Source organism: Xylocopa sonorina, chromosome 6, assembly GCF_050948175.1.
Source record: "Xylocopa sonorina isolate GNS202 chromosome 6, iyXylSono1_principal, whole genome shotgun sequence".
NCBI lineage: Eukaryota > Metazoa > Arthropoda > Insecta > Hymenoptera > Apidae > Xylocopa > Xylocopa sonorina.
The window spans coordinates 3,735,656-3,759,137 of NC_135198.1; the positions used below are offsets into that span (position 1 = coordinate 3,735,656).

General features: G+C 40.9%; 1 protein-coding gene across 2 annotated transcripts; it reads left to right on the forward strand.

Moving 5' to 3' along the window:
• Window positions 1-4,057: 4,057 nt before the first annotated feature.
• On the forward strand, window positions 4,058-14,410 carry Oatp33ea (Organic anion transporting polypeptide 33Ea). 2 transcript variants are annotated; one of them, XM_076896388.1, is made up of 8 exons: window positions 4,058-4,260; window positions 7,983-8,171; window positions 9,844-10,269; window positions 10,911-11,155; window positions 11,315-11,585; window positions 11,703-11,898; window positions 12,159-12,757; window positions 13,591-14,410. In XM_076896388.1, exons 1-8 carry the CDS (start codon window positions 4,233-4,235, stop codon window positions 13,761-13,763), a joined length of 2,127 nt encoding a protein of 708 aa, XP_076752503.1. In that variant the 5' UTR covers window positions 4,058-4,232; the 3' UTR covers window positions 13,764-14,410. The 2 variants fall into 2 exon arrangements, with proteins under 2 accessions (XP_076752503.1, XP_076752504.1); XM_076896389.1 differs by having other exon boundaries at window positions 4,059-4,260; window positions 7,978-8,171.
• Window positions 14,411-23,482: the final 9,072 nt, after the last annotated feature.

Below are 23,482 nucleotides of genomic sequence, written 5' to 3' on the forward strand. Positions count from 1 at the left end.
GAGTAAAGTTGAAAGACTGATCCGTATTCAGAATTGATATTGTTCAGAACGTGCGAGGCAGTTGTTCGATTAAATTGGCGATGCATCTGAGAAACAAAAAATCATTGTCGATATTGATCATCGATTTAGTATGCTTCTGATGAATCCTCACTGAAATCGTTTTAGTCACGATGAGTCATGATTTTCACGCTTCTGCGGATATCATTTCTGAATATTGGTCGAACGCGACGAACTCAAATACACTTAGACGTATCATTTAGCCCGTTTAATTAAGCATAGATCATCCCACTGTTGTGCTATAAAACTGCGTCAATTCGGTAGCAATCTTCGTGCAGTTGTTCGAGCTGTTATCGCGTGAGAAAAAAAAAAAGAAAAGAAGAGAACGTTAGTCGTGGAACGAGGGTGTCTCGTTCGCAACCGATCGCAAATGTTACTCAGAGAACGGTTCGTTAAATGATGCATATCAACGATTGGTAGGAAGTACGATGGTTAACTCGCGAGACGAAACCGATGTTGCCTTGAAATCGCGTATCCGCGAAACCGCGAAATGTGTCTTAAGGACGGATGCCTTTTCTCGCGTGATTTATAGACGTTATTTAAAATAAACCGACCAGCGTTTCGTGGTACGAATCCAACGAGGACCAACGGACGAACGAATCGATCGTTGAAGCGGACTTCAATTACCAGTGTTTAGAAGAGACGATGCAGAGAGCACCAGAATTCACTCGGGATCAATTCAGAGCGACAGTTGTTTCGTAAATAATAAAAAAAAAGAAAGAGAAAACGTTGAAACTTGTAAATAAGAACGATACATCCGCTGTCGAGTTTTTAGTACGTACTTCATTCTTGTTTTTTGATAATGTATTTATTTAATGCATAGCGAGTAGGATTGAACCGGTCGCGATTCGATCCTTAAATACCATAAGTCACGCTGACCCAGATCGTTTAAAGAATCGCTTTCTTTTCAAGCATTGGAGATTCGATAACACTCTGATCTACAAATAATTTTTTTATTGGTGCATTAAGTCTCAAAACAGAAGAAACAAAAAAAGTGACAGAGGTCAGGTTAATCCAGTCGTGGCTCGCCTTGCTCGTGGTTGTCCACCCTGCGCAGGGGTTGGGCAGTTGGGACGATATCCGCGGACATCCCGTTCAAATAGCAAAGAAATGGGGTACCAAATTGGCGGTACGAGAGGAGAACGTTAACAATGAATACTTGGGCTTCCCAAGCGTCCTTAATTATAGTGTAATACGGTTATACAGGCCTGTCGGGCACGCTAACGTAATGTCCCTACCAAAGAAGACGAGCAAGGCAAGCCTGTGCCTGAGCGTGCCTACACGCGACATAATTAAATGGCTGGCGCGGCTAGGTGTTTGAGGAGGCGAATTAACCGCTTCGTCCCGCAGAAAAAGTGAACGCGTTCCAACTACGGATCGATTTCTCTAATTCGTCATCCAACGCCAATGTACTACACAACTTGTTGTTAGCGGTCTAAGAGTACGTATATAAATATATATATATATAATCGCGAGGTGCAAAAGCAATTCGTTCGTCCAGCTGTTAAAGTGATCTGGTGCCTTAATTAGCACGACCGAATAGTCTTAACGGTTAGAAACTAGTCAGTGATTCGTTAGCGGGTGGCTGCCCGTTGACGCGTGTACAGGGGGTGAGAAAGTGAACGGCGGCGAGGACACGAGGACACGACTTTAGAGAAGAGAGAGAGAGAGAGAGAGAGAGAGAGAAAGAGGAAAAGATTGGGGAGGTGGAACTGACAATGGTGGTAACCACTTGGCGAGGGGATGAGACGATGAGACGGAGGATCGGGCTATGAAGAATGAGGCTGTCTAGTCCTATACCCTTCGACACCTTTAGTTGCGGTTAACTCAGTTCGTTAGGATCCTAAGTAGATGTTAATACGAGTACGGAAACGGAGATGGAAACCAAAAGTCTTGTAAAAAGTTAGCATAAAGATGCTGTTAGGAAGGCTTAACGTTAGGCATTAATTATTACGTAATCGTTCGACTAAGATAATAGGAAAATAAATTAATACACTATGGATATACATGATATTATTATTATTATTATTATTATTATTATTATTATTATATTATTTTATATTATTATTATTATTATTATTATTATTATTACTATTAATTGATAAATATTACGATTAATTGTCGGTAATATTATTGTCATTATCGATTATTCATTACCGTTCATATACTTAAACGACGAAACGAAGAGGATACGCGGTCAGCCGAATTTATTGCGAACCAAGAATAAATCTTCCGTCGCGGTGGAAGTAAATGCGAACGCCTAGGGTTAAACCGTGGTGGGATGCGTATCCTCGTCACGGGTACTATGATCCTCTCGAGATATCCTATACTCTTAGGATTAACGGTTGTAATATATCGTCTGTTATCTTTAATAATATTAATATTATACACACTATAGGCTAACGAAACGGAAATGAAAATAAATATTATTGTCTCCGAGAGAAACAAGAGAAAAGAGAAGAGAAGAGAAGAGCGAACGTGTCTTGGTCTTTCGATAGATCACGACTGTTGTTGTCTGTTGCTTTCGCATGTCATCTGAAGTACTCCTCGCGAGAGACGAAACAGGAAATTTGATTATCGAAAAAATTAGAGGAAAAAAAATGGAAATAAAATATTAATTTTCAGAAAACCACGTATTCGATTCAATTGCGCCCTCTTTCTGAAACAACACCTTTTTTTTACTTGAACATGTTCTATTCTACAATAAATATTAGATAGTGAAAAAAATCAGTTTAAAAAGGAGCAACTTCTCACTTTATGATTCAGTAAAGCTTCGCAGCGAAATTGTAGTTTCTGGTCAAACGGTAGTTCGCGTTTCCCAATCCAGATGGCAACCAGGAATCGTGGAAGCACTTTGAAATTTTTTCCGAAACGCAATACCTAAGAGCACGCAAGAAAAATATAAATTGTTGTTTACATTCGAACGAAATGCTTTACGGATTCATAATTTGTCGCCAACGATACAGAACGAGCCACGCGTTTTACTTGTTCCGGTCGTTCGCCGGTCGCTTTGCGTCGAATTCCCGTTTTCTTCAGCAAAAGCCACGGCGAACGACTCCGTCGCACCAATGGTACACGATCTCGTCGTTTTTCGTGGCTAAAGATAATCTTAATGGCCTTGTGGAATTGGACGCCGAGCGTCGCGGCGGGCCGCAAAAACGAGCAAAGGGGCAACCGCCCTCGACGTCTAAGTCAGGCCCGCAACGACCGAGCGAAAATAACCAGCTGTGCCTTTTGGCAGAATAACTCGACGATTTTGGCTACCTTCGCGGATCTTCATAAATTTGTCACTCGGTGGTCGCGTCGTAGACCCATAAAACAAGTTTAGAGAAGGAGAAAAAGTTTCCCTCGCTTGGAATATTATAGCACAGTATGGAAACAAAAGTGTTACTGGCGAAACGCATTTCACAGATACCCAAGTCTCCAATTCCTCCAATTGTTCGTTAATAAAATGAATAACTTCTAGAGATGAAGTTGTAAAGGAAATATTCTTCAAATTATACACCCTATATTCCATACTTTTCATTATTATTGTGTAATCCATTAGTTAGCTATTTCATTGAATATTTTCTCTGTTCAAATTACCTAAATTGCATTTAACAAATTTTTAGGACATAGAGATTTCTAATATTCCCTTTCTGTTTACGGAGACTATCAATTTATCAATTCAGATTAATCACACTGTCGCATTTCGCACACTTTACTCACGAACGTGACGTCAAGGAATTCATCTTCGATTAGAACATTTTAATTAATAAATTTCCCGACAAAATTACCAAATACCATCGAACAGCACGGACGCGAACGCGACGCTTATTCGTTCAGCGCAGACAGAAACCATCGAGGACGTGCGAATACCTACATAATCGACAGTGGTCCGCGCGATCTTCCTGGCGAACGATGATCAGATGTCACTACCGGTGCTTCATTGATAACCCGTCCTCTGAATGACGCCCCGCTTATCATTCGTTTTGATAGAGAAATAGTAGGGGAGCGTTGCCATTGACAGAGGAGCTCCGCTCAGTTATCCCGCGTTTATTCGCGTAAACTAGAGCGCCGACAGCGCCTGGCGATTTCTGAGCAACCCGAGCAAGGCGAGGGAGGTCACGAGCGAGGAAAGACTCGAGGATCGCGATCCAAATAGGACTCGCGACCTGGAAGTCCTTCCCGAGTCCATGCGGAACCACGTGGCCCAAGGTCAAGGTGAGACTAATACGATCCTCGCGTGCGTCTTCGCGCTTCCTCCTCTTGCGACACCTTCCGCTGCCCGTTCTTAAGTGCTGCTGCTGCTGCTTCTGCTCTCACGATCGCTCGTGTCTTCTCTTACCAGGATTTCCTTCCACTTTGCCAGTCTTTCGAACGCGTCGTTAATTACAAACGATAACACGCCCCAGTTGTTGTATGTCGAGCTTCCGGATGGAATGAAATTTTGGGAACAGCTAATCGTCTTGAATATCGTAACGCTAATTTTTAACAATTGTAGTCTTAATTTTGTTCATGGGTAAATAAGTAAATGGTTTATGTAACGCTACTTTGTTGTATGCTGCATATTCTTTATCGTCGCGTGTGTACTTGGTATTTTAAATCAGCCAGTTGTCGAAGCAGTCGAGCCGAAAATTGCATACCTGCGATAGCCGACGGTTATTTATTAACTTCGCTCGTATATCCGTAGTTTTATTGTATGCACATGCGTCGCGCGTGGAAACGTTCGAAACGCGAGTGTGTTCGCGCCATTGTCTAGCTGCGGATAAAAGAAAGCTATAACGTTTAAGAAGAAAAGGTAACAATCCGATTCGTCGAGATGAAATTTGTTCTCGTTTCACTTCGATTTTACGACCCTCGATTTTTCCACCTTCAATTGCTCCACTCTCGTCTCGAGAAGTTCAAATGTTTACGACGCGCCTAAAATTCGACGAGGAACAGGTTTTCGATTTACGGTGGACGGGTCGTCTCGACATTTCTCGTTTGCCGTTTCGTCGTCGTCTCGTCCTTTAAAAGCGCGAGCAGGGCGTGTGCCTGTTCTTCGCGTGCTTCTTCAGCACGCCGTGGCGGAAGTGACAATCGGCTGGAACTCCGTATTAACGCGGTCTCCGAGCGTCACAACGGAATCTATACTGTTAAATTGCAATTGCGTAATCGTCTCAGGTGCCCGTGGCGCGCTCGACAATTACCAAGGAAACCGTTCGTAAATAAATCCATTACGTCGTCGTTGCCTTTTTGACGTTCACACGAGCGAAACGGAACGGTCCTTTTGTGCGCGTGTTTCGCGGACAAATCGCCGGGGGGACGGGACGTTGTTTCGCGAACGAGTGCATCGTTCGATCGAAACTTTTGCGTCTAACGGTGCTCGATCAAGACACGTTTTGTTTGGGGACAGCTTACGGGCTGTCTTATGTAACGTTTCGATGCATCGCGTTGCAATTCGGACGCGTAAATGTGAGAAGTGTGCAGTTACACTGTGCCATCTTGCTCGTACTTCGTGTTACGTTCTCAAGTTTCCATTAAATTTGCAAGTTCATGTCGTAAATTAATGTCCAATCTCTGTGCATGGACATCTATTTGTTTGTAAAATAGTTCAAGTTTCATTTATTGAGCAAACATCGTTGTGGCTCGGTCAGTTAGCTGTGATTTAGGCGATTGGCTTTACCAGTCGCCTAAAGAAAGAAAATCGTAAATAAGAACAATGAACATAATGGTGAATAATTTTATATCGTTTCTTAATATAAATTGATGGCAAATGATAATTGATAATTGTATGGTAGGTTTCATGAAAGTGTCAGTTCAATTTGTATAGTAATCGTCTCATGTTGTTACGAAATAAATGTAAAATATATTAAAATAAAGCTAGTTTCATAGAATAATGAGAAAAAAAATGAAGGACGCTTGATTTAAGAGGCTATTTAGTACGATTCGAGCAACTCTTCCCTATATAAACAGTGAAAATTATTGTCACAATTGAAAAAACATAATGTTTTATATAATTAGATGATAAAGAAGTTTTTAACACATTTTTTTATTTAGATATACGTGCACAGTTTAGAATCTGGATTAGGAAAATCCTGGAAGTCGCATTTCTTAATTACGAACAAAAGAAGAAGAAACACGGTAGAGCTTTGAAAGACTTTTAACTTGAGCAGAGAAATAGCTTCTACAAACTATATTAATAATTGTATGATAAGCGTATACACAGAACATTATCATAACCAGTTTTTTCGTAAATGCAAATACAGTTTTTCAAGCGTCTTTCATCATTCTTCTAGTTCAAAGTTTGAACCGCGTGTCTGTAAGTAAAAAGGTGCTAAAATATTCTTTTTTATCCTTCTATTCTACACGTTTTAAGTTGTGTTAACAAGCAAATGGATATTTTATTTCAATTGTAGACAACGACCGCGTCACGTCGTGATATCTTTTCATATCAACAGCTTAATTGATAAAAAAAAAAAAAGAAATGAATAAATCATGATCTGTTCGTTTATGAAAAAATGTTAATCAAGCGATTTCATATACTTTGCTTATTAATTTGAAGTCGATATTAAGTCGATTAGGACACTCGAATACGACTTCTGCGATTTTGTATGTTTTCTTGATTTAAGTAAATTTGCTTCAAAATTTTCATCGTTCTTTTACGAGTATCACCTGCTACTTAGTGCATACAATTCTCAAACTGCATAGTAATTCCACCGATCCACTGGGTCTGCACAATTCTTCTCAAGTATATTTCCATTAGACCGTAAAAACTAATGGAACATTAGTAAGCGAAAAGATCGTCAAACAATTACACAATTAAAACGACAGATAACAGATTTTATTACGAGCATCGAAGAAACTGCAAAAAAAGTAGCGTTCCACAAAGACGTTAACACGATTATCTTAATTACAGCCTTAGTGGCCGCTTCTTTCCATGTGTGTGCCACGCAAGCTTTCATTCGATATCGTGGCTGAATTTGCAAGTCATTTTTCCTATATCTACAACTACACCGTGCTAGTTTTCTCTTCCTCGGGTCGTCAGACATGTCAAACAGCTGATACGTTTAAACTCCGCCACAAGCATTCGTCCCGTACGCGCTTCTTCATTTTTCAAACCGCTAAAAGTGCAAAGATTTACTTCAGTCTTAATTAAAAATAGGTTATACACGTGGTGAATTCTTGAAAGTACGACTTTTCGGACCCATCGGCGTCGGTAACTGAAATGTGTAGCAGCGGCGGTGCAGCGAGAAACGATCTACTTATTTAAGTAGATATAGCCACTGCCAATTGCCCGGCCGCAGAGTAGATAAAGCCACTTCTAATTGGACAGCCGCATCACGCGTGAGTTAGCGGAGTCCGTAGGACCCACTGCTCTCTCACATACCAAATGCGATAGGGAAAATTAATAAATTATGCAGACGAGTCGGGAAATTGTAACACACAAATGGCAATTTTAAACAGTCTTCCGTGAACCACTGCATCGTGGCGATACGTACTTGAACGAACACCTGTATCTAAGGCGGAATAATGAAATAATCGCGTTTTGTTTTTTAAATAGAAGGTGGATAGGTAATGTTTTGGGTTGAAAATCATTTGCTGGAATTAAGAGAGTAATTGGTTGAATCGAATGACACGATTTAAATAGAAACTTGGCGATCTGAATAAAATAATGGGAATAATCTGTTACAGTGCTGTTATTAGAAACCTGTCTCTCTTTTTTGGAAACACAAGTGAGCTCATAACCGAACCAAATTCAACAAACTAAAATACAAAATTAACTTTGTTCTTCCTTTATCCATATTTATCGAAATTCGCAAGCAAGATATCGAGTGTGTCTAAACAAAAGTCTGTCGATTTCGCAGGATTGCAAGAGTGGAATGAAAGAATTGTACGCATTTATACGTACAATTTAGTTCAAATAGACTAGAAAAAAAAGGAATTGAAATGTTACAGTGCAGTCGGAGGGATGAGCCAAGGCTGTGGAATTTGCGGGATTTATCCCCGATGGCTACGGGATCGTGCCACAGCGAGGAGCTTCATCGCCGTCTACGGGCTCCTCGGCACCGTGCAGGCGATGGCCTTCATCTACATCGTAGTCACCCTCACGACTTTGGAGAAGCGATTCAAAATACCCAGTCGTACAACCGGTAAGCACCACCTCCTGTTGGCTCGTCCTTGCACCTCTTTCTCAGCTATCCTCGTGACACGCGATACCAACGATATCGAAACGACGATAACGATCTCTGGTCCCCCTCGATTTTTCGTAAACGCAGCGTTCAACTTCCACGTGAAAGCGAAAACGGTGCAAGGGTGACGCGGAGGACTCGGTTCGTTCGATCGATCTCGTTCTTCCTCGCGGTTCTTATTTTCACCGCGATTTCTCGTGTCACTGATACCAAGTGTTAACCAAGTGTTACGAGCCTAGTCGCATTAAAGCGGTACAGTTCGCACACTCGCGCAGATTCGGCCCCGACCAAAGATAAATCGCGTGTCTGTGTGCGTCCGTCTAGTAGGTAAGTAGAGTGTCGCAATCATAGAAGCGAGAAATCTGTCGTTAGAGCAACGAGCGTCGGACAAGCACCGTCGCGGCGCACACGGACGTGGACAGATTGTACGAATTTATTGTTCGTGATTATGCGTTCCACGGATACTCGCGTCTGACGTTCACGGAGACGTTACGTTCTATGCTCGCGGAGATGTTCCGCGCGTGTACGTACACAGATTGATAATAGCAGTTTGTCTCAGGATTTCGTGGAGATCGGAGAGATAAAAAACGGTTGCAAGATTTCAAATCAGAGATGCATGTTGGAATAAGCGAGATATTCTAATTGCTTCGTGATTTGGTAAACATTGATCTTGAATTCTGCGGTTATTTGGTTTAGTTCGCTCTTCTAATACTCGTTTAACAGTCTCTTCGGACTTTAGCGGTATTAGTAGGTAATTAGAATGAAGGTTACGCTCGAAGATACGCGTTTCAAGTTGTATCGCGTGGAAATGTTCTTGTATCGGAAGATTTTTATTGATAAAGTGGAGTAGGGTGTATTCTATGCACGGTAGATTGCCAGTCGCTAGGCGTCAGAAACCTGCGCGAGGCAAGATGGAAAGTGTGAGTATTAAATTGAAGATGCTTCCCTCTATTTTTTTACGGAAATCATTCTATGATAATACGAAAAGATGGAAACTCATTTTATTGGCTATATTCGAAAATTTGTTGAGCCATTGAAATGTTTCAATTTTTTCTTTTATCGCCAATGACATATCGAAACGAGAAATCACTGTGCATTAATAACAAAAATACTGATAACGCGCGATAGGCAATATTTTTAATCTTTTAGCACAACTTTCTCTGAGACGCAAAAAAAGAAAACGAAAGAAGAGTTGCGTGCGAGTTCGAAGAAATTATTGCACAATTCGATGCATTTTAAGTAGTTTAAGCAACTCTTGCATTTCAGTTCGCACGATAATTACACGATGCGAAGTATCGATAAATTCTCGTCCGTTTTATCTCGTTTCGACCGTTAACCGACGTGTACCGCGGATCGAAGCGTTATTTGCATCGAGGACGCTGAATTGGATGAGCATTAATTAAGTGTTACAGCGGCTGCGTGAGAAATCGATACGATCCTTACACACACGAGTCTGTCACTTTAATACGGCGACTTTGCGGTTTCACGAGGTCTCTGCTGTTACGTTTGTTCGATCTATCGATGTCTGAACGTGTCCGTTCGAATGCCAATAGCGGATTGACAGACAGGTGTTTCCATATACGTGGAACTTTGCAATTTTTTTCAAATTCATTACTCATTTAATACATTCCAGGATTGATCCTGTCCGGAAATGAGATCTCCCAAATTCTGTCTCTGATACTGACCTACTACGGAGGCTCGGGTCACCGTCCAAGATGGATCGCGGTGGGCGTTGGTCTCAGCGCGTTCTCCTGCTTGGTCCTGGCGCTCCCGCACTTCCTGTACGGGCCTGGCCGCGATGCTCTGGCATTGACGAAGGAATACCTGGACCAGACATGGTTGAACGCCACCACGATTCCTCAGGATCTGGCGATTTGTCCGCGCGTCGTCAAGCCTGACAGCTGCGACGAGGAGACGCTGTTGGACGTTAGCATTCTTCCTCGACTCCTTGTTTTTCTGTCGCAATTTATCCTTGGTATTGGTACCACGCTCTATTATGGCCTTGGTCAGACGTACTTGGATGATAACACGAAGAAGAAGAACACCCCCATGCTTTTAGGTAAGTACAGCAGAAATCACAGATCAGATCTACATCGTGCAAGGTCATGTTCTCCATTTACCTTTTAGAGGAATTAATTGGACATATAGATTTGTATGTAGATTATTTGAATATGTAGCTGTTTCTCTTGGTGATGCTATTAAAATTGTATTCTTCGCAAAGTATCGTGTTCAAGAGTCACTATGCTACATTTCTTAATTGTCCTTGTAATTTTGTTATACGATTTTAAAAATCTTTGGAAAATTATATCGAATAGCAGATACAATATTTGATAACTGTTTGAAAATTGTTATTACAAGTATAAATAGTTGCGTTATCGTGTTTGATAAGCATTTATCGAATGTTTAGCTATATTATTTTATCGAAAATCATTCCTGCCTGATCGACAATTTTATTTACTGTTGGTTAAATATTTATTGTACGTTGAGAACGTATTAATCGAATATTATCAAGATCCTAAACGCACGTGCACATCTTGTATCAATATAATAGCATTTTCGATATTGTTTTTCCTTTCTGTTATAAAACACTTGTTATCTTCATGAATTGTTTTGTCAACAGCACATTTATGTCACGCATAATTCCCATTATTCAACGTATCAATAATAATATGAAATCGATAACGTTGAACATTTCTCCAGGTTTCACCTTTGCTCTAAGAACAGTTGGACCAGCCATAGGATTCTTGCTGGGCTACGGTTGCCTCAGTTTGTACATCGACCCCAGTCTGCACCCTGTGATCACTCAGAAGGACCCGCGATGGTTGGGCGCGTGGTGGCTCGGTTGGATTATTCTGGGTGTCACCATGGGCATGTTTTCTATTTTAATAGCCATGTTCCCACGTCATCTGCCTGCGAAAAGTATTGCAATCGACACTGCCAAGATGGTAACGCCTGCTCCAATGCGATCTATTTTTTATATGATATCGAATCGCTGTTAAAATTAATTATTGCGCTCAGCTAGACGCTCTGTTCGATTATCCTTTTTTGAATATTGTAATGAATTCCTTTTCATTGACATTTAATGCTTCCTTGTGCATTTTTAGGATGGTAGTATTCCCCTGAAACTGCACCTGACCATGCAAGAACAGTATATGAAACCAATGGAACCAAGGAAATCGTTGGAGACTGAGTATATACCAACTATGCGTGAATTCCCCACAGCGATGAAGAGGTTGCTAACCAATTGGCTGTTGACGTTCAACAATCTAAGTGGTGTGTTCTACGTGTTGGGTGCATCGGCTTACATCACATTTTTGGCCAAGTATCTGGAAGTCCAGTACAGCACCTCCGCTGCTGGCGGCACTGTGATCGCAGGTGTGTCATTCGCAGAAATCGTAACGCGCCCAAAAAAACATGAGATTCGTCGAAAACAATTAAGTCTAACTAATCGTTTCTACGTTATTGGATATTCACGAACGTTTCTATTTTAAGGTCCTATATCGCTGGTCGGTATGGTATTAGGATTCCTCTTCTCTGGATTAGTTATTAGCAAATTTAAACCAGGCCCGAGACCGCTGCTAGCATGGAACGTGTTTGTGGGACTCTGTTTCGTCGCTGGTCAAATACTTTTCATATTCCTCGGCTGCTCCGATGTCGGTATAGAAGGTCTCGACTTAGAAACTATGCAGTGAGTACGTTTTCTTGCTTATCGAGGACCGTACTTACAAATTTTTATTACTCTTCAACGTATCGCTGAGTCATTCACTCGTTTGTTCATTTCTCCTTTTACTTTACGATTTTTCAATGGCGTCAGTTGTTCACTGTTTCAATACTATATAATTCAGGTAAAATTCTTCGTTAATTCAAACATTTTGGTCTCATTAAAAATCGTGAAATATTGACATAAAACGATGTACGTGACGAACTGAAATCGAGCATTTGTCGCAGAATGAACCTGACGTCCAGTTGCAACGTCGACTGCAACTGCGATGGCGTGAAATACTCACCGGTTTGCCATGTGGCAACGAGGACGACCTTTTTCTCTGCCTGCCATGCAGGCTGTCGGACAATAATTAGTGACAAAGAATTCGGGAACTGCAGTTGCCTACCGTTATCCGACTCGTGGGATCTCGGTGGCCATGTCGGTTACACCAGCGACGGAAGGCCTCAGGATCAATCGATCTACGCGAACGGCTCGCACGCGATCAACTTCGACAAAGTCAGAGCCGGCCCGTGCACCAACGACTGCAGCCGCCCCTACCTCCTCTTCACGATCCTCACCTGTGTTATACAAACGTTAGCCTGTTCCGGGAAAATCGGCAACGTCCTAGTGAATTATCGCAGTGTCGAGAAGAAGGATAAGAGCTTCGCGCAGGGTATCACGTTGATGACCATATCGTTGTTCGCGTTAATCCCGGGGCCAATTATCTACGGCGCCATCATCGACTCCACTTGCCTGATTTGGGAGGAGTCCTGCGGAACCAGGGGCAACTGTTGGTTCCATCACGGAACGAACTTCCGGTATTTAGTCAACGTCACGTCTGCAGGTGAGATAAACGAGCAAAAACTGGTAATTTTCCGTTAGTTTATGAAGTGCTATATATTCATAATTAAGGAATAGTTGGAGGAATAGTTCTGGATCGATTAAAATAATTGGTTAAAGTTTCAATTTATGTTGAGATTATTAGTTTGAAGCGTTTAGGTGTATGTAAATTGACGAGAGTTGGTGTGTTCCATTTTTGTCATTATATAGTATTATAAGGGAAGAAAAATTAATTTATTAAATATATGATCAGAGAAATATCACGAGACATAATTGATTTCGTTGCTACCTGTTATTAGATATTGTAAATACGGTAATAGGTTCGAAATGATGGCAGGTAGATAACAATGGAGTTTAATATTTTTATCTTATCTCGTTTCGATGGAATTGTTAAAAATATACCTTTGCGGTCTAAATTACAACATAAACAGTGATGCAGCGAATCGATTTCAATCCCAGTCGAGCATTTGTATCACGATAACGGAGTGAAATGTACTTCAAATAAAAAATATTTTAATTCGATGGAATTAACGAAATTATATTTTTTACACGGAGAAATTTAAAACACAATTTCAATTAATTATAATTCCTGCTAGAGTTCCACTTAACTGTAATTTACAATTTACTTTAATTATCGTTCGAGCAACGGTTTTCTTAATTTAATAAAAATAATCCGTCGAATGCGAGCACGAAATATGGCGGAGATGGAATTTTCCTCACGACAGACGCTCATCAGCGTAGCGTAACGAATCGTGGATCTTAAGGTGTTAATTTATAACTATTTCGTAATCATCGTAGTTCTTTCCTTTTTTTATCGCGCGACAATATATTTTCCAGGTTTCTCGATGATAGGAGTGCTGTTCGATGCAGCGGTTTGTTATCTCGGGAAGAATTTGGATCTGTACGGCGCCCAAGAGACGGACAGACGTCGCGAATTTATTAAGGAAGACGCCCCGCCGCCGATTGCCGACGGCGAGAAGAAGAAAGAAATGAACGGGAATGTAAACTAACAGACAGCCAGAGAATCGTTTCTGCAAATTCGAATGATCCACGCGAAACGTGAATTTTTTTCTGCGTTGTTGTGCGAATTTAAAAGAGATTGATAACGGAAAAAGTTTTTACATAGAACGATCAGCCATTTTTAACAGAAATTTTCAGTCCCAGAATGATTCTATACGATAACACAAGGCGAGCATCGAGAATAATAAAATTGTGTTCGAAGTTCGAGGTTAGTTTCCCAGAAAAACGATTTTGGAGATACCTGCCAAGGGTGCACGTTTGTAAGGTCGCCATTGTCGATACAGCGTTTAGAATTTTTGAAATCTTTTTCCTCGAAGTGGAAGACACGAATGCAATTTTGATCATTATTGACTTTCGTCTTATTTTGGGTTTCAGAATTTTCTTTTAAAATTTCTAGTAGATACGGTTGAGTAATTTGTACACTGAATTGCACAGGGGCACTTTTAATACGCTACAACTGTGTGTACTGTCGGATGATTAGTTAAGAAGCCACTCATAAGTTAAAAAGCAAGATACCGAGCATTTAAGATCTTGATTTATGATTAATTTACATTCCAGACTGCTAAAATGTTAAAGGTTTGCACGACTGTACAGCTCTATTCCTATATTTGTAAATAAAATATGAATTTTTATTAAATCCACGCTCGTTCGTGTCGTTTCTTTGGCTCATTATATGCTCTTGCAGTCGCGTAACTAATTTTTAGTGAAACAGAAATTGCGATCCGCCTAATAAATTTATCCGCGAACGAAGTATATGTAATATTTGACGAGATAAAGACAGAGTATAACATTTGATCGAACCAGATGAAAATTACTACATTTTTCAAAATAAAATACCACGAAATAGAAAATTCCTATTTCAAAGATCTTCTCGAGTCCCACGCCCACGATCTACCTTTGCAGTTTTCACCTAGAAAAATAACATATCCATGCATCTACGAGAAGAAAAAAAAAGGGAATAAAAAGTTCAGCACGTTAAAACGGATCGAGGCCGTTCGAAATTTCGTTAGACGGAGGATCCCCTCGAACAGTCCAATGGTTCGCGACGGTTTCGTTAAATCCCCCGCAAATAAGTTGTAATGCTCGCGGAGAAGAAAGGGTTTACCATCCGTATGGAACAGAGAGGAGGAGAGAAGAGAAAAAAAGGACGACGAAAGTATACTTAAATCGGGCAATCGACGGTTCCAGCTGATTCGTCGAGGCGAAGGGAACGAGATCGTTGGACAGGGGGATAAGGTTCTGAACGGTTTTGTTTCCGCGCGAGAGGGGTGTTCGTCGCCGCTAGTCAAAGGATTACGAACTCCACGAGCACGAAAGTAAAAAGGGAGTTTCTGTTTGAGAGCCTTTTAATTTTTAAGCCCGTCCAGGCCAGGCTGGAAGGCCCAGCGTAATGAATTCCGCGACGTCTTCACCCGTGACGTCATCAGGACGACGTCTCTATCGATCGCGTCCTTAGACACGGTTCTGGAGGATGCGCTTTCGCATTACCGGGGGATTAAGTGCCCTGCCTTATTCCACCGTAAATAAAGAAAAATCGTGACTGGGATCGTGGCTGGTCCGCAGCACCCGGCACCCCACGGGATCCGATGGACTTGGGCGCCACCCGTGTAAAGAGCGATGGAGCCACTTGTTTGAGGATTTTCGCGCTTGTCGAGCGAATGATCTGATTGCAGGCAATGTCATTATATGCGCGTGTCTCGTCGAAACTGAGATAACGAGATCTTGGAAATTCAGGTGGATCTTGAGCACGGATGCGATGGCGCGTTAATGAAAAATGGTTCCAGCGGTATTAAGTGTACTTGGAAATCATCTATTATTCTAAATGAAAGGTGAAGATGATGACCAAGACATGGTTAAGAAATGAAGAAATGGTAGCTTCGAAGTTGGTACTTTTCAGATGATTGCTATTCATCGCAGATGCGCACGGTTTAGAAGTAGGCGATCGAACGCGTTTGAGAGTTCCTCGAATAAAAAGCGCGCCAAGCGCTCCCAACTGTTCGCCGCGCGTCCGTAACCGCAATTAAACGGACGCGACGCGAGATCAATCGCGTACGATCGACGAAACGCGAGCGTGACGGTTCGATCTGGGTCGAAACGCCAGGCAGGTGGTTACTTTATCGCGATCACGACCGATACTGGGCGATCGCTAGCGTCGATAAGACGATTTTCTCAAATGTGCCCAGTTTTTACCGATGCGGCCCGGCTGAGTGGACGCGTGTACGCGTTCACCGCGAGCAGAACCGGGCGTCGCCAAGTTTTGCCGTCGTGTGTACGCGGTGCATTGTGCATGACCCTGACCCATCTTTCATATAGATCTCATCAGCGTTTTCTAAGTCGAGGTACAGTCCGATCCAGACCAACATCGGCGATGGCCATTGGAAGAGGATAGAGGTACGTGCGCGCGGAACGGCTCACCGGAAGCGACCGGTTTCAACCGTACCAGTGCTATTTCTAACTCGCATTTCTTTCAGACTCATCGATATTTTCGCGTAATCCGCGGTTAATCTTGCTTTCGATATTAATTACTCGCGTTAAGTCATTTTTAAGTTAATTTTTTCAATGTGTGTCGTATACTTTTATCAAACCATATTGTTAAGTTGCGCGATCTCAATGTCACCACGTGTAATGGTTTCGTTTCCTAATGTTCGACTGGCTACGAAGTGTCAGCGTTTGTATAGGATGCGTGGAATTTCATTCGCTAAGGAAAATCGAGGAATGTAATAGAACGCGTGGATGAAAATGAAAAATGGATATATTGCAGAGTTAGGACGTGGTATGTTAAAATGTGGAAAGGTTAGGTTTTCGTATTGTTCGCCAAGTATTAGGAAATTGAAATCAGTGGTTTTTATTCCAATTTTATTAGAACTGATGAGTGAAAGTATTCGTATATTTATTTGTAACTGATTTTTGTTGAAATCAGTAAAAGAAATTTTTTAAATCTACCTGCGATCCTATTCTCATTAACTTTATTTGAAACTTGAGTCGCTGTTTTCTTCTCGAGACGAGAGAAGTTTTTTTCTTTCGCTTCCTCAGAGTGAATTTGAGAGCTTTTATCAAAATTTCTACCACGCTATGCCACGGACTATTGTATCAACGAGAAAAGTAAGAAGTTAAATTAGAAATAGATATGAGATATCTGTTCTGTAGGAGATCATCTGGAGAAGTAGAAATCTGACAAAATTCTAATGCTCGCTTTACGTTCGCGAAACAGCGTGGCGAATAAAAGGCCATTCGCCTTCGTGAAAAACGGCGATTAGCATTAACTGTGAGTAATAATAATGATTCTAATACAGCTCGTCCGGCCTTGATTCTTCTATTCTACGAATGCTGCGTAATTTAGCAACGCAAGTGGGTTGTAGCGTTCAGCGCGTCTAACGAAATTTGTCAACCCATTAAGACCAGCTCTTCGAGCCCTTGCCTCTTTAATTCTGATTGTCACGCGGCCGCAACGCGATTTATATATTTTCCTTGCCGCCATTATCAGTTCTTCGATCGGGAAATCTTCATCAGAAGAAATGGAATTCATGTGAATTTTCATCAACTATCTAGTTTAATTTCTTCTTCATTAATTTTCACAACACTTTTACTAAAAAGTGTACGACGAATTTTTAGCTGAAAAATTTCTGGAGCGCACGAGCAATTATTAAATTATTAAATTAGTTAAAACAGAAATTGAATGAATGAAATTGAAGGTTGAATTCCGTTAAAAATATTTTTCGACGACTCGTAAATAAAGAAGAGTACACAGCGAGACAAACATGTCTATGGTGAATACAAAACTTTGTTTCGAATTCCCCGAAGGATTATTACATTATCTTCCCTCAAACTCATTAATTGTAATTTTTCTGTCGTTTCCAAAACGAATCCTCAATTACATTGTGCGACTTCCTCATTCGAACCATGTTTGTTTGCCTGGAATTTATCAGGATGAAGATACCACTTTATACTTCTTAAATAAAGACAGTACCCGTATGTGCCTTCTGAATTAATTGATAGTCAATGTTCCTGGAAAATCGTATCCATACGAGCGAAACAAGTATTTGCACGTCTGATAGGTAGATTCCATCTATCCTGAATAAATTACGATTAGAAGCTGGTCTCTAATCGCAGATCGCTAAATAAAAATAACACTTCAATAAAAGTCAAATCTTCAAAGTGTGCGAGCATACTTTCCTATAATAATCTACTATAATACGCGAGAGAAATGAAGCAAAATTACTACGATGCAAAGAAAAAAAGTTACGAATTCAATCGAAACGATCGTAAACCATATATTTGCCACGAGCAATCGTTCCTTCCACTTTATTTTGCTCCAGCTGACGCTAAAGAAGCTTCGCGCTCTGTTTGAACGGATTACGCGAACATGCGTCAATTATTTTATTTCGACGGCATCTCATAAGGAAATGTAATCAGCAAACTTGTACAGGTTTTTGTTCCGAGTGAGTTACATTTTTACGACCGTTTACCTTTCTTAAACACGACATGTCAGAAAGATAGTTGTAATTAAATGCTCCACGTGTACATCAGACGATTGTTTTATTTGTTGTCCCGATGGAACCGCTTGGTAGTTGCGGTGGCTCGTTTCCATGAATTAATCGCGGTCTCGATACGAGCCGTGTAAACAGTGCAGTTCTCGTATATCAACGTGGATTTTCAATTATATTCTGTTCGGCGAACGTCTGGCGAACCTCGGACGAGCTTCGATGTTGCGCGACGGACGATCCTCAGCGTCGATTAATTTCGTGGATCCTGAAAAAATTCTAATCCAACAAACCAATGACCACGTTCCATTCCAACCTGTGAAAATTGATTTTAATTACATTATAATATTAGTTATAGTTGTAGTGACGATATGATTTTCTAAATTTGTCACTATTTTAATTCTAGAAATAATTAACTCTTTGCTACTCGGATGTCCCCTCTGAGGGGACATTAGCATTAATTAGTGATTACGAAAGTTAAACTTAGTCTACCGTAACTTTTTGAGAAATATATATTTCTCTGAAGTTTTCTATTGAAATGGAAATTTTCTAAATTTGTCACTATTTTAATTCTAGAAATAATTAACTCTTTGCTATCCGGATGTCCCCTCTGAGAGGACATCAGCATTAATTAGTGATTACGAAAGTTAAACTAAGTTCAGAGTAGCTTTTTAAGAAATACATATTTCTCTGATGTTTTCTATTGAAATGGAAATTTTCTATTGCTGAGAGATGTTAACGATAGAAATTATTGTTGAAGTTTTGCTATTTTGGCAATAGTTTCTATTGATAATGTTTGGAAAAAAGTCGAGTGCAAAGGGTCGCACAGTTGCACAGTCGTGATAGTTTTATCCGTCTGTATAGAATTACTATCTCGTAAGGTTCAATCGAAGGAGCAGGAGGAGAAGACGAGAGCGAGCCGTACCATTCGCTTAACGACGAGACGGGATTCCGTTAATTTATTGCTGGCGTTATCGCGGACGTAAATTTTCGCCAACAAACGAAACTTCTGACACATGTTTGGAAAAGAAACACGCGCGAGCGTCAGAGGCAGAATATTTCCTACGAGTCATGCCAAAATTGGTTAATGGCGCTTTCGTGACTTGTACATATGTGTGTACTCGCCCGTTCGAGCGACGTTCGCCGCGATTCTATTGGCCCTTGGCTCGAGAACGCATGAAATGCTAGACTGACTGATCGATTAATTGTTTAGTTTCTCGTCTTCACTCGTGCGAGGTTTCATATTTCACCACGAATAAGTCGCGCGATAGATTAAGGGATGATTTCGGGTATACAGGCCAAATTAACTATAGTGATGCATATTTTTCATGTATCTTGTATCATATACTCTGCACTGTAGGATTTGAATGATCTCAAAATGAAGAAAAATGGAAGAATGATTTAGTTTATCTGATTTATCGCGCTTCTACATTGGGGGTGAAACGTCTCTTCAGGAGAAATTATTACTGGCAGTCGTAGAGAATTATAAAATGGCATCATTATCCTAAAACTACCGAAATGAGCCCTCAGCATTAGTCCTTCTACCTTCCATATGCAATTTAATTTGAATGACGATTAAAATTAACTAACTAATATATAAAATGCTATTTTGCCAATGTTACTAAATATATAAATTGTTTCTGAAAATTTTTAGGTTCTAAAAGAGGGAGACTTATTATTATTGAGACAAAAATAATCTGTGAAACGAAAATTCTACAGCTTAATTAAATTACCTGAATTAGCAGTGTAGAATTGCTATTTGTAAGGTATGAGAGGTAAAGTATATTCTTTGGCACATTTTTAATTAAGCAATTAAGTCGAATGATAATGAGAGAAATTGTATCTCATCCATATGTTCCTCTAAATAGACATATGTACATATAGAATTCGAGCACCGTTGGTAATAATGCTATCTCAGCGATCGTGATAACAAGATTTTAATCGCAACGTCTTCCATCGTTTCCGCTTCAAGGTTGTATCGAATCTGCTCAACTAGAACATTGTCGATAGCTCAAAACGGAAGAAATTAGATCGCCATCAAATCTAAATTAAATAGCCAAATTAGAGAACTGAACGTTTAGACTCTTAAAAATGTCCAAATTCTAACGATACCAATATTTTAATCTAAAAAAATGTTTCGTTACTAAATTCTAACTTTTTCTTCCAATATTCTTGAAGACTAGAAAAATTCAGACGGTATTAAAAAACAAATTATAAAATTAAAATAAAAATCTCAGCAATGAAAAGACAGTTTCACGATAACGACCATTTTCATTCGTACATGAAAACATTTGAATAAAACTGACGATAATAGCCTGGCCAGAAAAACAACCATAGATAACACTAACAATTAATCGCGATATCGCTTGGCTCTACATCGGCTAATAGTGTATCTAAATTTAACGTAATCCGTGATAAATGTAACGCACACTCGACTTTATCAGTCGTGGGGAACAGAAAAAAACTGTCAAAACAGAGTCGCCACATCGTTGCTGAATATTAGAGAAAAATAAAAGAAAATAAAAGAAAGAAATAGAAAAACGAAAAACTCTGGGTGCAAGTTGCGCGCGCGTCCGATCTTTCGATTGGGGGAAAATGATGGCGGAACGGCGGGCAAAGCGTCTCGAGGTCGTAGCGACGACGACGGCACGGTCGCAGGCCAATCCATTCTTCGATGGAAAATTAAATTTCAGCAATTAACCGGCAGCTATTAGCGGTATAGCTGTTTGGTGTGCGCCATTAGCAATACGCGGGAATAGACGGAAGAGTTTACCAGCCGCGTTGGTGTGCGCGTGTGTGTACATCACGTCGGCTCTATTAAATCATAATAGGTTCACAATGTGAGCTTCTGCTCCCGGAGGTTGACTAGAAACGAGCATAGACACCATACCCAAAGCCGAGGCCTCGTCTATCTAGTTGAGATCTGCATCGTTCGATCCTAGCCCTTCTGTGGGAATACCCATCGCCGCGAGGAACCGGAAGCTGCGACCCGTCGACTGGTCCCGGGCTAAAAACTGACACCTTCAATGCCACTGTTTATGAAATAATTGAAGCGAATTCTCTTTAATGTTCCATTGGATTGTCGCAATTGTCAGAACGGACGTCGCTGCTTCTCATTACCAGCTGATCTATTCGTCGTTGTTCTGTATTCGATTCTTTCGACTGGTTTCCAATCCTTCTCTATTTTCGCGAATCGTGTTAACACGTTCTCCTTACTCGTGTCGGTGGCTTGGTTCAGTTAACGCGTTTGTATTTTAAGCTTCGTTCATTTGTGTTTGGTGTAGTTGTTCCTTTTGTGGTTTTTGAAAATGTACCCGAGGGAGAGTTGCATTTCGCGCAGCGTTGCGTATCTGCGAAGCCAAGAAGTTCATGAACTATTATGGGGCTTTCGATAGACCGATAATGTAGATCTCCCATTTTTGCACGAGATACACTGAGTTTTTTGTGCTTCTGAAATTCTGAAAAATGTATAATTAGCTCTTGTAAGGAATTGCTTTTGGAAGGTGATATTGTAATTACTGCTGAACTTGATAGTATAGTGAATTTTTAATATAACATATCAGATAAGAGAATCTTCGATTCTATGGTTGTTACGACTGCAAACAACATTATGTGATTGTTATTCAAATATTCAAGATATTGCTCTAGTCTCCTGATAAGTAATTTTGTAGGAGATAATTTATTCCCTCTCAATGTTGATGTTAGGAATTCTATTTGAAATGAAATTGAATTTGCACTTAAGTTGCCATTTTGTTGGGTTCTTCGAATTTCATTAAAAAAATACGAATCTCTAGTCTATGTTTGCGAAATTTTTATGTGAGAAACTATGCAGTTTATCTTAAAAAGTTAGTTTTTAAAAATCTCAGAATTTGCTAAGAGTCAACCAAAGAAGCGGCAACGCTGCAAACTTATGGCCACGCAAAGTAGAGACATTTTTATGTAATACAGAGTACAATTATCGTATTTTAATAACTTATTACTACGATCTCTTATTACAATATCACATATCATCTCGCCAGTCGAGTACGTTTCTAAACCATCTCAACGACATTAATCACAAATCGACAGACAAGATTCCCCGTTACATTTCCATTTCTTCCTCCCTATCTTCAAAAACCGTCAAATTTCACCATCGCAGATTACTCTTCAACCTCGCATACGTTCAAAAAAAATTCACCGATCCAAAGGCAACAGAGAATCATCGATCATCTGTACATCTAGCAATCAAACTCTTCCATTCGCGTCCGACTGAACGTCCACAAAAAGAGAACAGAAACAATCGAACGAATTTCACAACATCCTCCGCCCACAATGGTAAACTTTATCAACTCGTAGCTCGCGCGTTCCCTCCCCGGCTGCGTTCTTAACTGGACCCCCCGATCGATTATCGACGAGTCACCGCAAATATGGATTATCGAAGGTATAGATCTTGACTGAGAGATAGATGTCCGACAAGTGGACAGTTCCATAGTTGATCGGACGAAGAGGGCCGCGGGATCGTCGCGGTGGCGGGCGACGAAGAGCGCGGTGCACGAATGCGACTGAGGGCGGGATAAAAACGGCGGGGCGAGGGGGACGCGTACTGATTGCAAGAGAGGTAGAAGACGCTTGATAACACCGAGACGAACCGCGGCACCATAGATGCACATCACAGTTCTCCGCGTCGCGATCCTCTGCCGTGTCCGATCGGTTCTTCGGGGATCGAATAGTGGGGATCCACAGGAGAGGCTCCGTTCCGCGGTCTCGTCTGCGTCGCTCGCAGAACGCGATCTCAGTCGGGGAGGAATATCGTTCGATTTCGGACTGACGGTATCCGCATTTTTACCCGGGGTGGCGAACTGGCCGATTCTCGCCTCGACGATCTCGGTGACGATTCGTGGTTAGCCCGAGAGTCGTTGGTTTCTGAGTATCCTGCTGGTCTCACGGTAGGTGGTTCATTTTGTGGCAGTTTTACGCGGTGTTTATTGGGGTGGTTAATCGTATTCATGATCGTTGCGTTACATTCGTGCGATGTTAACAATTGGTTGCTAGCTTTGACGCGTTATTCTTGTGGTATATCGTATTCTTTTTAATTGGTCGTTTTGGTCGTTCTAGTTTTTGGCGCGTTACGTGCTCAGGCACGAGTGAACGGTTCGCTCTCGTCGAACGAAGTAGGAAGGAATTAAGAGCAAAGTGTAAGCTAACGTTTTGTCAAAGTGTACGATCGGATTAATCTCCATTTGTTCGAT

What these genes read in the sequence shown, in the direction of transcription:
- Oatp33ea (XM_076896388.1), top strand. Translation starts at nt 4,233, where the DNA reads ATGCGGAACCACGTGGCCCAAGGTCAAG. An exon ending in TGGCGGCACTGTGATCGCAG is followed by an intron (nt 11,586 to 11,702) that starts GTGTGTCATTCG and finishes TTCTATTTTAAG; the next exon opens with GTCCTATATCGCTGGTCGGT. An exon ending in AGTCAACGTCACGTCTGCAG is followed by an intron (nt 12,758 to 13,590) that starts GTGAGATAAACG and finishes TATATTTTCCAG; the next exon opens with GTTTCTCGATGATAGGAGTG.